Source organism: Coloeus monedula (assembly GCF_965178545.1).
Source record: "Coloeus monedula genome assembly, chromosome: 28".
Taxonomy (NCBI): Eukaryota; Metazoa; Chordata; class Aves; order Passeriformes; family Corvidae; genus Coloeus; species Coloeus monedula.
The window spans coordinates 4,621,882-4,633,904 of record NC_138808.1 but is presented as its reverse complement, the minus strand read 5'-3'; the positions used below and the strand labels follow the sequence as shown (position 1 = coordinate 4,633,904).

Sequence of the window (12,023 nt, the reverse complement as noted above, 5' to 3'; positions counted from 1 at the left end):
GTGCCCCACAGTGACTTGTGTCCCAAGGGCTGCGTTCTCCCTGTCCCCCTGGCACCTCTGCCTGGCAGATCCTGGCTCAAGTTTTGCACTCCGGTTGGGATCATCTGTTCCTGGTAATCATGAAGAAATGTTCCACTTGTAAACTTATGTATATTTTATTAAAACTGTATCTGATGACAACCACCGTCTCCATTGTGCCTTCCTTCTCCCCTCCCCGTGGAAAATACTTCTGCTGCATACAGGGAATCTGGGTTTTAATGAGTTCTTCCTACCTAAGTGCTGAACTGAGTCTGGCCCTGCTCTTTTATCTGGCAGCTGTAAAGTCAAACTGATCTTGCTGCTTTAAGCAGAGGATATTTCGGTTTATATCCAGTTTATATTCCAGAGAGAATCCTTCCCATCCAGGGCAGCGCTGCAGCTGCAGGCAGCACAAAGCCCTGAGCCCTCCCTGCAAAGCCTCAGTGGTGTTAATGCAGTGCTGGTGCAGCTGGACATCTGGGCCACGGGGAGACGTGGAGGCTCACTGTGTGCTAATTAAACGTGTTTTTCTGTAGCATTCAGCTGCCAAGACTTTGTTAGTGTAAAATATTATTTGGGCTTTGCTGCACTTCCTAATTTCATTTCTGTCTTGGTGTAAGTGTCCATTGAGAGAGACTTTGTGCTGCCTTGTGGCTCTGCACAACTCCCTGATTGGAAGGGGCAGCCAGGGAGGGTCGGGCTGTGCTCCCGGGCACAGGAGGAGAGGGAACGGCCTCAGGCTGGGCCGGGGGACGCTCAGGGTGGACAGTGAGGAAATTCCTTCCTGGAAAGGGCTGCCCAGCCCTGGCACAGCTGCCCAGGGCCGTCCCTGGGGGGATTTACCGGCCGCGTGGATGTGACCCTCGGGAACACACCGGGAGCAGTGGCGGCCCTGGCAGTGCCGGCAGCGGCTGGGCTCGGTGGCCCCGGTGGGCTCGGTGGCCCCGGTGGGCTCGGTGGGCTCGGTGGCCCCGGTGGGCTCGTTGGCCCCGGTGGGCTCGGCGGGCTCGTTGGCCCCGGTGGCCCCGGTGGGCCCGGTGGCCCCGGTGGGCTCGTTGGCCCCGGTGGACTCGGTGGCCCCGGTGGCCGTTCCGTCCCGACCGCCTCCGCCATGGCCGCTGTCCCCCTCAGGCGCTGCCGCCAGGGGGCGCCGCCGTGCCCGGGCCGGCAAGGAGCGGCCCCGAGGAGCGCCAAGATGGCGGCGGCGCGGCGGCTCTGCGCGGCGGCGGGGCTGGGCGGGCGGTAGGTGACCGCGGGGCCCGCGGCTCCCGCTGCCCCGGCACGGCTTTCTCCCGGAGGGAGCTCGGCTTATTCCTGGAGGGGGCCCCTCTCGCCCCTTCCCCGCGCGACTGAAAGGGGGCCGTGTCGCAGTTAGCGGCACCGCGACCTCCAGGGCCGCCCCGGGTGCTCCTTGCTCTTCCCCTTCCTTTCTCCACCGCGGACGGGGGTGACGCTTCTTCATGGCGGGCAGCGAGAGGCGGTTTCTCCTTCTCAGCTCTTTCCAGCCCCGAGCTGGTAGTTCCTCCCGACACGCAGCTCCTGAGGAGTGCTCAGCCCTGCACACCCGGGGAGAGCCGTGAGGGGTAATGCCCCACAAAGCCGGCTCAGGATCCTTCAATGAGGGGTAATTCCCCACACACCCGCTCAGGACCCTGCAGTGAGGGGTAATTCCCCACGTAGCCGGCTCAGGACCCTGCAGTGAGGGGTAATTCCCCACACACCCGCTCAGGACCCTGCAGTGAGGGGTAATTCCCCACACACCCGCTCAGGACCCTGCAGTGAGGGGTAATTCTGCACCCCCACGTGTGCACAAGATCAGGCAATGAGGAGCTGTTACACCCCCCCACTCCTGTATCTTCAGGGCCACGAAATAAGAGGAAATTCCTCCCCCATAATTTGCACAAGATCAATCAGTAAGGGGGACGCTGTGCCACTGGGCACACCTGCTCTGTGCTGAGCACTGTAAAATGGGATATAATCATTATTAGCTAAAGGGAGAAAAGCGAACTTCTGGGGAACCTTCCTTACCCATCCTGTTGTGGTTTCTACCTGCTCCCAAACCCACAAAAGCAAACAAATAACACGATTTAGACCGTTTCTGTGTTCATGTGTCCTGCCCTCACGGCAGGGATGTTCATTTCAGGAGACAAAGCTTCTCTCCTGTTCCATGCTTGAGGCTTCTGGGCCTCTGTGCAGTGCTTGTGTTCTGCCCCATGACCCCAGAGAGAACCAGCCTCTTACAGAACAGCCCCTGCAGATGGTATTCACTTAGTTTACCAGCTTTCCCCCCTCATAGTTGGTAAGGAGGAGAGGAACCAGATAATAATTGATCCTTAGTATGTAATAATTAGTCTGTGACATGAAGTGGGTTTTGTTTTCATTTTCTGATGTTCGCTTTGCTTTGAAATACCCGGATGCTGTTGGCTGTGCATACAGTTACAGAAATCAGGTATTCACAGCTGTGAAACTGAAACCTGTTAGTCCCATCACTCTGTCTTGCTTTTCCTTTTAATGTTTTTTTCCTTTTTCCTCACTGCTCTCCCCCCTTTACTTTTGTCTGAGCCAATGACACCACCCCAGGTGTGTCTTGCTGAGTCCCCAGGGCTGCTAAAAGCATCTGCCGTACTCTTTCTTTGGGACAGTGCAAATGTGGAATTTGGAAATTGTTAGTAAAGTTATTTTTCTCTAGGTTCTGTCATATGCTGTTAAAAGATCATAATCTGACAACTCGACAGCCTTTCCACCAACTTCTGCAAAAGAAGCCATCTCTTCCATCTGCTGTGTGGCATCGTGCAGGTAAATACCTGCAGTTAAAAATTAACAGATGAGCATGTTGTGGGTTTTTATGTCCCATGGCAATGCTGAAAGTTTGCTGTTCATTCTGAGTGGTAACAATTCCTGGGTGGGTTGTAATGCAGTGCTGACCATCCAGATAGAGCCCAGGAAGGCTGCAAGTGAAGCTTTTCATTCTCAGAGCTTCAATATTTTCTCTTTTGAATTTTCCTGCTCTTGAACATGCATCCATGTGTGGTGCATTGACAGGATTCTCCATTAATATTATCCATAATTTGGTGTTACCCTGAATTTGAGATTGAGTTTGTTGTACCTGCCACATGTTTGATAGGCTGCAGTGCTCAGGAAAGGAAGAAAAATAAAAAAACCCCTGTGAAACTTGGTACCACAGAAAACTTTGTGCTTTTGCAGATTTAACAACTGCCCCTCAATGCTGGAGAAGAAAGAGTCTAAGACAAAAAGATTCTGTAGGTGCTATTGCATGGAATTAGTCACAGATGGAAATATCATTTAAATGATTCTACTCAGGCAGAAGTTTCTTCTTAATTTTAGTTTCAGAGTCTCATGCGGCTCGATGCTTTTTAGTGAATAAAAGCTAACAAAAGCAGCTAAGACAAGGTTCCTTTTATCATGCTGTCTCCTGTGAGATGATGTGCCCGTGTTTGCCAGTGTTCTGTGGCTCTGAAGGCTCTTGTGTTGTGTTTTAGAGCCTCACGGCTGCCCGGGCTGCAGTTCTCTGGAGCAGAGGGATCACCCTGGGCTTGCTGAGTAATCAGGACTTGACTTTCATTTAAGCTCCTTAGGTTTGATTGTATTACTTCTCTTCTTTGTTTTTGTCTTTCCAGTAAGAGGCATGTTTATTCAAACTCAGGACACACCAAATCCAAATAGCTTGAAGTTTATTCCAGGAAGGGAAGTGCTGGAATCGAGGACTATGGAGTTTTCTACACCAGCTGCAGCATATTGCTCACCTTTAGCAAGGTATTATTAAACACATCATCATTGGTTTGGGGGTTGGTCTGGGCTCTGTGTCTACAACTGATGCTTTTAAGCACAGCTTGGGATCATTCTGCTCCTCCTTAGGAGCAGCTTGCTTGGATTTGAGATTTAATGCTGCCTGAGATAAAAGCTGGGAAGGTTGGTTGTCTGTATTCCCTACAGCTCTGGCATGGCAGAAGGCACCATGGTCGGGTTCATGCAGTTGGATTGAGAGAGGTTACAAGTCAGTATTTGTGAGCAGTTGTTGCATCGTCAGCGAGACCTCTGGCCCTGATTTCTCAAATTCATTCCCCTCAGAACACTCTTCATTCAAGTAGTTACTTGGAAATCATGTAACTTCAAAACTGGGAAACAGTCAGTGAATAGCCTCCAAATACTCTCAAATAAATGCAGTAGCTCACTTTGGCAGGTGCTGGGGCTGAACTTCAAAGCCAGTGGATTTTTCCTTCAGTGAAGATTCGTGCTTTGCTCAAAGAAAGGCCCCTGTTTTGGGCTGGATCTGTAACAGGTCTTGGGAGTGCAGCTTTCAGTAACCCAAATGCACAACCTGGAGTAAGAATCAGTTCATATGTTGTGGCATAGAAGGGGCTTGGAGCACCATCACAAGTTGGAAGCACCCATTTTGCATGTGTGTCACTGCTTTCACATCAGTCTCTGAAAACAAACTCTGTGTGTTCTGTGGGTGGAAGGGCTTCAGGCCAGGGGTGATACCCAGGAATGCTGCAGTGGGTTACCCCTGGAGATGCCAGGCCAAGGCAGCTTTATGCACCTTGGCAGAATTCTGTGCAAAAGCAGAAGCTGTTGGCCGTGGCATTCCCTCCAGGAGCTGGGGGGTTATCAAACACGCAGTTCTGATGTTTGCAGAGGTCTCTTGCAGGGCTGTTTGAGAGCAAACAGGATTTTTGCAGGCAGAGCTCCGTGACTTGCAGTAATAAATCCAATGTGAAAGGTTTCTGAGGACATCACAGCATGTTAGCAGAGTGCTGAAGCTGTAGGATCTCATTGTGCCAAGGTGCATCGGGTTGCAGAGTGAAATCGACTGTCAGAAAGTGGCTTTTTGTTGTCATCTGTCTGCAAATAGACATTTCCATCCAAGATGATGTATGTGCTGCCGTGTGTGCAGGGCAGACCAGCTTGGTTGTGTGTATTGTGCAGGTTCATGGGAAAAACTGCCTGCTCTGTGCATCACTAAACCCCGGTTACAGTTTCTGTAAATGGGATGACTGTTTGTTTTAAAAGCGAATATTAGTTTTCCAAAGATTTAACAAAAGCTCCCTGGAGGAGAGGGAGGGAAGAGAATAATTTAATTTATTTCAGGTGGTTTGGTGCACTTGCATAATTCCGTAGTTTAAGTAATTTCAGAATCCAGTTGATTTAGTGATGTAAACACTCAGTGCACATACAGCTGTTTCATGTGCAGAAATTCTTTCGAGTGGGTATTGTGAAATCACTTTTATCATTTTCCAGGACACATACTTTTGTGGTAAGACTTCTGATTCCTTCATTCATTGCATTTTTGATGTTTTCCAGTCTTTCAAGAGAACATCCTTTTTCCCCCCGTAATTACAAAAACCACAGCCTTACACTGTATTTACCTGCATCAGTTTTAATTATTTTTTTTCTTTTGATGCAATTGTTGTGTTTTCATTAACCTTATTGTTAATCGTTAAAATTAAAACTCAATTTATTAGATTGGGTGCATTTTTGCCTTTTTTTTTTTTTTTCTTGTTTCCTTAACAGACAGTTATTCCGGGTTGAAGGAGTTAAAAGTGTTTTCTTTGGACCAGACTTCATCACAATCACCAAGGTAAGCAGAGCAGAGGTTTGGCTGTGCTAGAAGATGAGCTGTCTGGAAATGGCCATCGAGCAGATCCAGCCAGGCTCTTGGACAGGCACGGTGCAAGGTCCAGAGGCTGTGTCCACAAGTGACTGAAGGGAGCTACCTTTAATAGAAAAGAAAATAAATAACTGCAGTGTGTGGCTGAGCACTGGAGGGGGCTTCCCAGTGAAGCTGTAGATTCTTTGGTCTTGGAAATGCTCAGCATTGGACTGGCTGAGGCCCTGTGCCTGTGGTCAGCTCGGAAGTTGGCTCTGTGTGGAGCAGGACTGGGGCTGGGTGAGCTGTGGACACGTCCCAGAGTCGCTGTAGGACCAGGATGAGGTGTGTTTGCACAAGGTGTGGGGCCTGTGGCACCAGAGATAAGGGGTTACGTAGGAGCTGGGCAGTGAGAGTGCAGGGCAATTCAGAGAATGATAAATTGGTAAATTGATAATCTTGAGTCTCTGAAACAGTTGGTAAAAATATGTGTCCAATAATAACTTATTTTAGAGACTTCCACACCTTTTTAGCTAATGCTTTAAAAGCACTTGCTTGGCTTGCAGACAAGGAGACCTTTCTTTTGACTGTCACAAATTGAGTCTGACTAAGCTTCTTTGGCAAAGCTGGACTTGACAGAACTATGAAGTCCGACCCGTGCATCAAATGTGAGAGTCCATGAGGGTATTTTTAACATCAGAATCTCTGTGTAACTCAGCAGCAGCAGGCAGGTACTCTTTTTCATTGGTTTTTTTTCCCCTCTTTTGATTCTCACAGGAGAGTGAAGACCTGGACTGGAACTTACTGAAACCAGATATTTATGCAACTATAATGGATTTCTTTGCCTCTGGCTTACCTGTGGTTACTGATGAGGCACCTAGGACAGACACAGGTAAATCAAATCTTCAGGGAGAGGCCAAGGTCTGCCTTTGGGTTTAGCTTTTGTGCCATCCAGAAGAGCCTCCACTTCTCCCTCAGAAAAGCATGCAGGAGAATTTAAATAAAAAACCTGTTAAGATGAACTCAGGCAGGAATTTGCAGCCTGGAATTCTCTGTGTTCTGACTTGCACATTTTTCTTTTCCCAAGCTGCCTCAGAAGAAGATGATGAAGTTGTACTGATGATTAAGGAGCTGCTGGATACAAGAATCAGGTGAACAGGGAGCATTGCTGCTGGATGAGTGAGTTAGTCTTGGGGTTTGGGTTTATTTAGGGAACAATTTTCTTTGGGAATGTGATTTCATGGTTCGGCACCTGGTGTGGAGGGGTTCGAGCGCAGAACTGGCCAGAGTTGGGAATGCTGTTCAGTTGAAAACTCTCTCTGGTTTTCCTGTTGAAGCTCCTGTGCTGAGCAGAGTCCTCTTTGCTGAGTGACTTCAGAGCAAGACCTGGGCTTGCTCTCCACACTGCCTTTGACAGGTCCATGGTTTTAATCTGGCTGCTTTTAAGTGCTGGAAACAGCACAGGCTTTGCTTTTACAGGCACTTTTTTCCCTCTGTATTAATGTCTGTCTTAATTGTTCTTGTCCTTCCCTTCCAAGTATTCCAAAGCAGTTTATACTCCAAAGGAAAATTTCCTAGTGGAAAATGCTGGGCTTCCATGGATTTTGTCGTTGCATTCCGTTGTGATTTTAGTGGTGCTTTACCACAGCTTGAATTCAGAAGCTGGTGGTAACTAATGAAGTCTCAAGAGTGGCTGTGGATTGTGTTGTTTACCTGAAGAATATTTCTGTGCTCGTTAATTGCCTTCCAAAGCAAACTGAAAGCAATAAGTGACTTGACATTGGAGATGCAGGGGAAGATGTGTGATGTGTTTGTGATATCTGATGGTGACATCTTCCCCAGCTCACAAACTGCAGGAACCAGAAACTTGTTTGTGGGTCAGAATCATAGCAGTTATGATGAACTTGGGCCTTTGTATTTCTTTTTTTTTTTAGTTGCCGCATTTAAAGTGATATCATTTAATTTAAAAATTTGTTTATCTCAGAGCTGACACATGGTGCTGGCTGATTTTCCTGAGAAAGGAAGAAAAGTAGAAATAAGCTGTAACATTTTCCCAAACATCTGTGCTAAGTGTTGAAGCCAGAAGCCAAGTATAAAGTTGTATAAAGCTGTGACAGTAATGTTCATGCTCCTGCCAGGTACCTGGTTGTTTAAGCTCGCTGGAGTGTGTCAGTCCTTGATTTCCGAGGGGCCTTTCATAACAGGCACAGAATTTCTGCCCAAAATTCTGGTTTTCCCACCTTTTCATTTCTTTCATTTCCTCCCCCAGTACCAATCAATGGACCAAGAAGCTGTTGATGAGAATACCAGCAGTGATGTATCTTCCTTCATTTTACAGCAGGGTAGTTCTCAGAAGTTATACATAAACCAGGCTACACATAGAGCATTTATTGTCCAGCAAATCAGAATTAAATGCAGAGAAGTTGTCAGAAGGTGCAGGATGGGGGGAATGTACATCTGAAAGGTCCTGTAGTGTGTCAGAAAGTTAATTCAAGTAAGAAAAATGGAATTTTAAATCATGATCCTTGGCCTTCTGGAATGGAGATAATTTGCTGTGGTGAGTTAATAAATGTGTCAGGTTCACAGATTTTTCTGTTAGGACTGTAGTTCTCAGAGAGTTATTTTGGAAATCAGTATAAAGAGCTTCTGTTAAGAGTAACTTGATGGTTTTAACTTGGTCTGGAAAAATGTTGCTATGGGGACAGAGCTACAGTGCTGGGCATTTGTGGCTGGCAAAGGGAGAGCAGGCTGCAGAAATGCTCACGGCACTGGGGTGAGCTTATCAGGAGCTGGTTCCTTCACCCCTGAGCAGGATTAAGCTTTTATAGTTGGAGCTATTTTCTGTCCTGCGTAAATTGTGGAGAACTGCATATTTATTTATGGAAGCAGGGCTTCTTATCACAGGTGACAGCTGCGCTGCATCCTGTTGGGGGTACATGCCCCTGTTGTATTGGCAGTAACTGAGGCAATTATTGCATGTGGAGAGGGCCTCCAGGCAAGCCAGGGTGCCTGTGCAGGCTGGATCGAGCTCTGCTCCAGGGTATTCACTCTCCACCCTAAAATTTCAGTGATTCCTTCATACACTGCTGCATTCATTGCAATAATGTTTTGCCTACTGTCCTACAGAGAAAGTTTCTATGTTAGATAGTCCAACACAGTAGGAGTTGTTGGAAATGTGAATCAGGTAGTTGTAGAGAAATACTGACTAAATCCCTCTATCTTGACAGTTTTTGTGAGTATTGAGTGTTGCTTTACTGAGGGGTTTTGGAAGGATCCATGTTTCAGCTCTACATGCCTTAGGCTGAATATTGTGTTCCGTCAGGCCCACAGTGCAAGAAGATGGTGGCGATGTTATTTACAAAGGCTTTGAGGATGGGATTGTGCAGCTGAAGCTGCAGGGTTCGTGCACCAGCTGCCCCAGTTCCGTCATCACCCTCAAGAACGGGATACAGAACATGCTCCAGTTCTACATCCCTGAGGTCGAAGGCGTCGAACAGGTGGGCTGGGGAGAGATCACAGATGTTTTCTTTTCAGTGGAAAAGGAGCCCTTTATCCCTTTCCAGCAGGAACAGGTTGGCAATTAGGGAAAACCAGGGATGTAGAGATGCAGGTTTTCCAAGTCAGAAGCTGTATCTTGGCGAAGATGGAGAGCTCTGCAAGGTCCTGTACCAGCCCGTGGGCTGGGACTGCCTGGCTGGGGAGCAGCCCTGGGTGCTGTGGGTGCCAGGCTGGCCTGAGCAGCAGCAGTGGCCCTGGGGCAGGGCTGGCTGATTGCATTGGCAGTGGGAGAGCGAGGAGACCCCTCGCTGGACTCCCCCCACAGACCCCTCGCTGCCACACCCCTCCTCTACTGAGGAGCCCAGAGCTGGACACAGTTGTTTGCTGTTACCTTTGTGCTTTGGTGACTTGATGTCATAAAAAGCAACGAGCTTTGTCCCTTGAAATGCAGATTCTTTGGCTTTCTCATGAAATACCTGATCTCTGGAGTGATTGTTTTCATGGCCTTTATGGTAACTTGACCAGCTCCTATAATTAAAGCACGTTTCCTCCTGGCATTTTGGATTGCCAGTTTTTCTTACCTTCCTCATGAGCCCATTGTCGTTCAGTGGTGTGGAATAACTGCTGTTCTCCTTGGGCCCAGCAGGGATTTAATGTAATAAATCCTGCAGGACTGAGAGCTTAAACTGTTTATCTAAACCACTTCTGGATTTGATTTCAGGTTGTTGACGACGATGATGACGTGGAGAAAGAAGCAAATTCTACTTGAGCTTCATCATCTGTGGCCATATAAGCATTTACCTCCTCATGTATGTAAACCATCTTTGTGCTGAGGAACAACCAAATCTGCCTTGTCAGAAAAACAGTTGTACTTACAGTGAGAATGTACCACCAGTTTAAGCAGTTCATCCATTAATTTATTAAATGCCCTGTATTACAAAAAAAATCTTTTGCTCTACTTTGTGCTATGTCTTTACAAAGAAATGGTGGGCTCGGAAAACAGTGATGTGTTTCTGTATTGTTTTTTCATACAGAAACTTCAATACTGAAAAAAAAAAAGGCATAAGTTTCTTGACTTTTTTTGTGCAATAGCAATATTAAATATTTATTCCCCCAACTCTGGGACTGACAGGACTCTCTGCCCTTACTCTGTAAATGGGAGCTTCAGGAATGTTAATTTTATCAAGTCTTGTTAAAAAGCTGCTGATTCCTATCAAATTTTTGTGTGTGAAAGATAACCTGTAACATCAACTGTTCATTTTGGAGGATGTAACACTGCCATGGCTGTGGAAAGTTACCACTGTGCAAACAATAGCAACAGAAACAAAAAACGTTTGTTATAAAAATCGTATCTTCTAAAGTAAATGTTAGAAAAGAATGATTCTTATCAGCTTCAGTAAGTACAGAGACTAATTAGCTCATTTAGAAGTAAAATTGTTCAGCCACCATTAGTGGTGTGTTTAAACATGCAGCAGCTGATTTCTCGGTGTAATTCTCCACCATGGGGGGAAGGTGCAGTGCTGGAGGGCACGGACTGCCTGTGCAGGATGGCAGAGGGAGGGAGGGACTGTGTTTGTGTCTGCTCCTGCCACATCCTGTTTGCTCTCCGGCCTCGTACCTTGGCTGCGTCTGCAGGGCAACGTGGCAGAGCAGGGCTCCTTCCAGTCCTGCACACTATGGAAGAGAAATATTTGTTGTTCTGACATTGAAATACATAAATGGGGCTTTGCAAGGAGCTGTGTTTACTTTTGTGGGTAGGAATGATTTCTTCCTGGTGCCTGGCTTCAGCAGATGGCTTTGTGACCAGGAATTCTGTTCCTACTGGAAGATGGGGAAATGGAAGAAAAATCAGGGTGTGAAGTCAGCCCTTCCCAAGTGACGGGGGAGAGAAGCACTGAGAGCAGGATGGGAGAGCGCTGCTCTGCACGCTCCAGTCCCGAGATACCTCCCTTGGCTTGTCCCGGTGTGTCCTCACTGGGGAAGAAAGGCCGGGAGATGGCTGTGTGCTGGCTGCAGGCTTCTAATGTTTCTGAGATCCGGTGACCTTCTCACTGCTCTGTGTTCAGCCAGGTTCTGGCAGCAACTTCAAAATACTCCCCATCCCGGTTCTTTTATGTGTCCTGACATTGTGGTTGTTTTCTGTGCTTTTTAAGGAAATATTTCTTTATTGACTTTTTGGTGTAATACAAAGTTGAATGAATGTCATTTTTCTTAAGGCATTGCTCTCTTTTGTAGCCTTAGGCTTTTAATAAGTTTCCAAGCAGGGTTTGACGGTGGTGGTTGCAGACAGACAGCATCACTGAGCTCTCCAGCTGCACGGATGTCACTCCTTGGTCAGTTACGCCTGTCCCAGTTTGCTTTGCAGATTCATCTTAATGGTTTCTTTCTATTGCTTCTGAATAGGTGCTGTTATAGAACAGAGTAAGAAACCAGAGGCCAGGCCACGTGGATTGGGGAGGGATGCACCCCGTGCCAGGGGGGTCCGGGAGCCTGACGGGGCCGCTTGTTCTCTGCCCGAGCCCGGAGCAGCCCTTGGGCGCTCAGGGTCGTAACTCGGTGATCTCCAAACGCTGACTGCTGCGGAAAGGCCTGGGGATGATCCCGTGGGTGCTGCTCCTGCCTGGCGTCAGTGGGAATTACCGGGGGGGGGAACATCTCCCCTCGGCTGTCTGGGGTTGAGAATTACCGGGAAGGGTCTGGGAACGAGCACCCCCCGCCTCGGATCTGGGGGCTGGGAATTCTGGGGAAGGGTCCGGAAAAGGGCAACACCCCCGAGGGTCTGGGGGCTGGGAATTGCCGGGGAGGCTCAGGGAACGGGCCTATCCGCCCCCCCCCCCGGTATCTGGGAATTACGGGGAAGGGTCTGGGAACGGGCTCCCCCCCCCCGCCCCAGGGCTGG

The 12,023-nt window shown here is 48.0% G+C and overlaps 1 protein-coding gene across 1 annotated transcript; it reads left to right on the top strand.

The window, feature by feature from the left end:
* Nucleotides 1–1,198: 1,198 nt before the first annotated feature.
* NFU1 (NFU1 iron-sulfur cluster scaffold) lies at nucleotides 1,199–10,589 on the top strand. Its single transcript, XM_082298181.1, has 8 exons — nucleotides 1,199–1,260; nucleotides 2,708–2,814; nucleotides 3,657–3,792; nucleotides 5,551–5,617; nucleotides 6,404–6,518; nucleotides 6,714–6,777; nucleotides 8,949–9,123; nucleotides 9,846–10,589. Exons 1-8 carry the CDS (start codon nucleotides 1,214–1,216, stop codon nucleotides 9,891–9,893), a joined length of 759 nt encoding a protein of 252 aa, XP_082154307.1. The 5' UTR covers nucleotides 1,199–1,213; the 3' UTR covers nucleotides 9,894–10,589.
* Nucleotides 10,590–12,023: the final 1,434 nt, after the last annotated feature.

Bases quoted from the DNA above. Each gene is read 5' to 3' on its own strand.
- NFU1 (XM_082298181.1), top strand. From the start codon at position 1,214: ATGGCGGCGGCGCGGCGGCTCTGCGCGGCGGCGGGGCTGGGCGGGCG. The intron at 5,618-6,403 runs GTAAGCAGAGCA...TGATTCTCACAG, and splicing joins ACTTCATCACAATCACCAAG to GAGAGTGAAGACCTGGACTG. The intron at 9,124-9,845 runs GTGGGCTGGGGA...ATTTGATTTCAG, and splicing joins AGGTCGAAGGCGTCGAACAG to GTTGTTGACGACGATGATGA.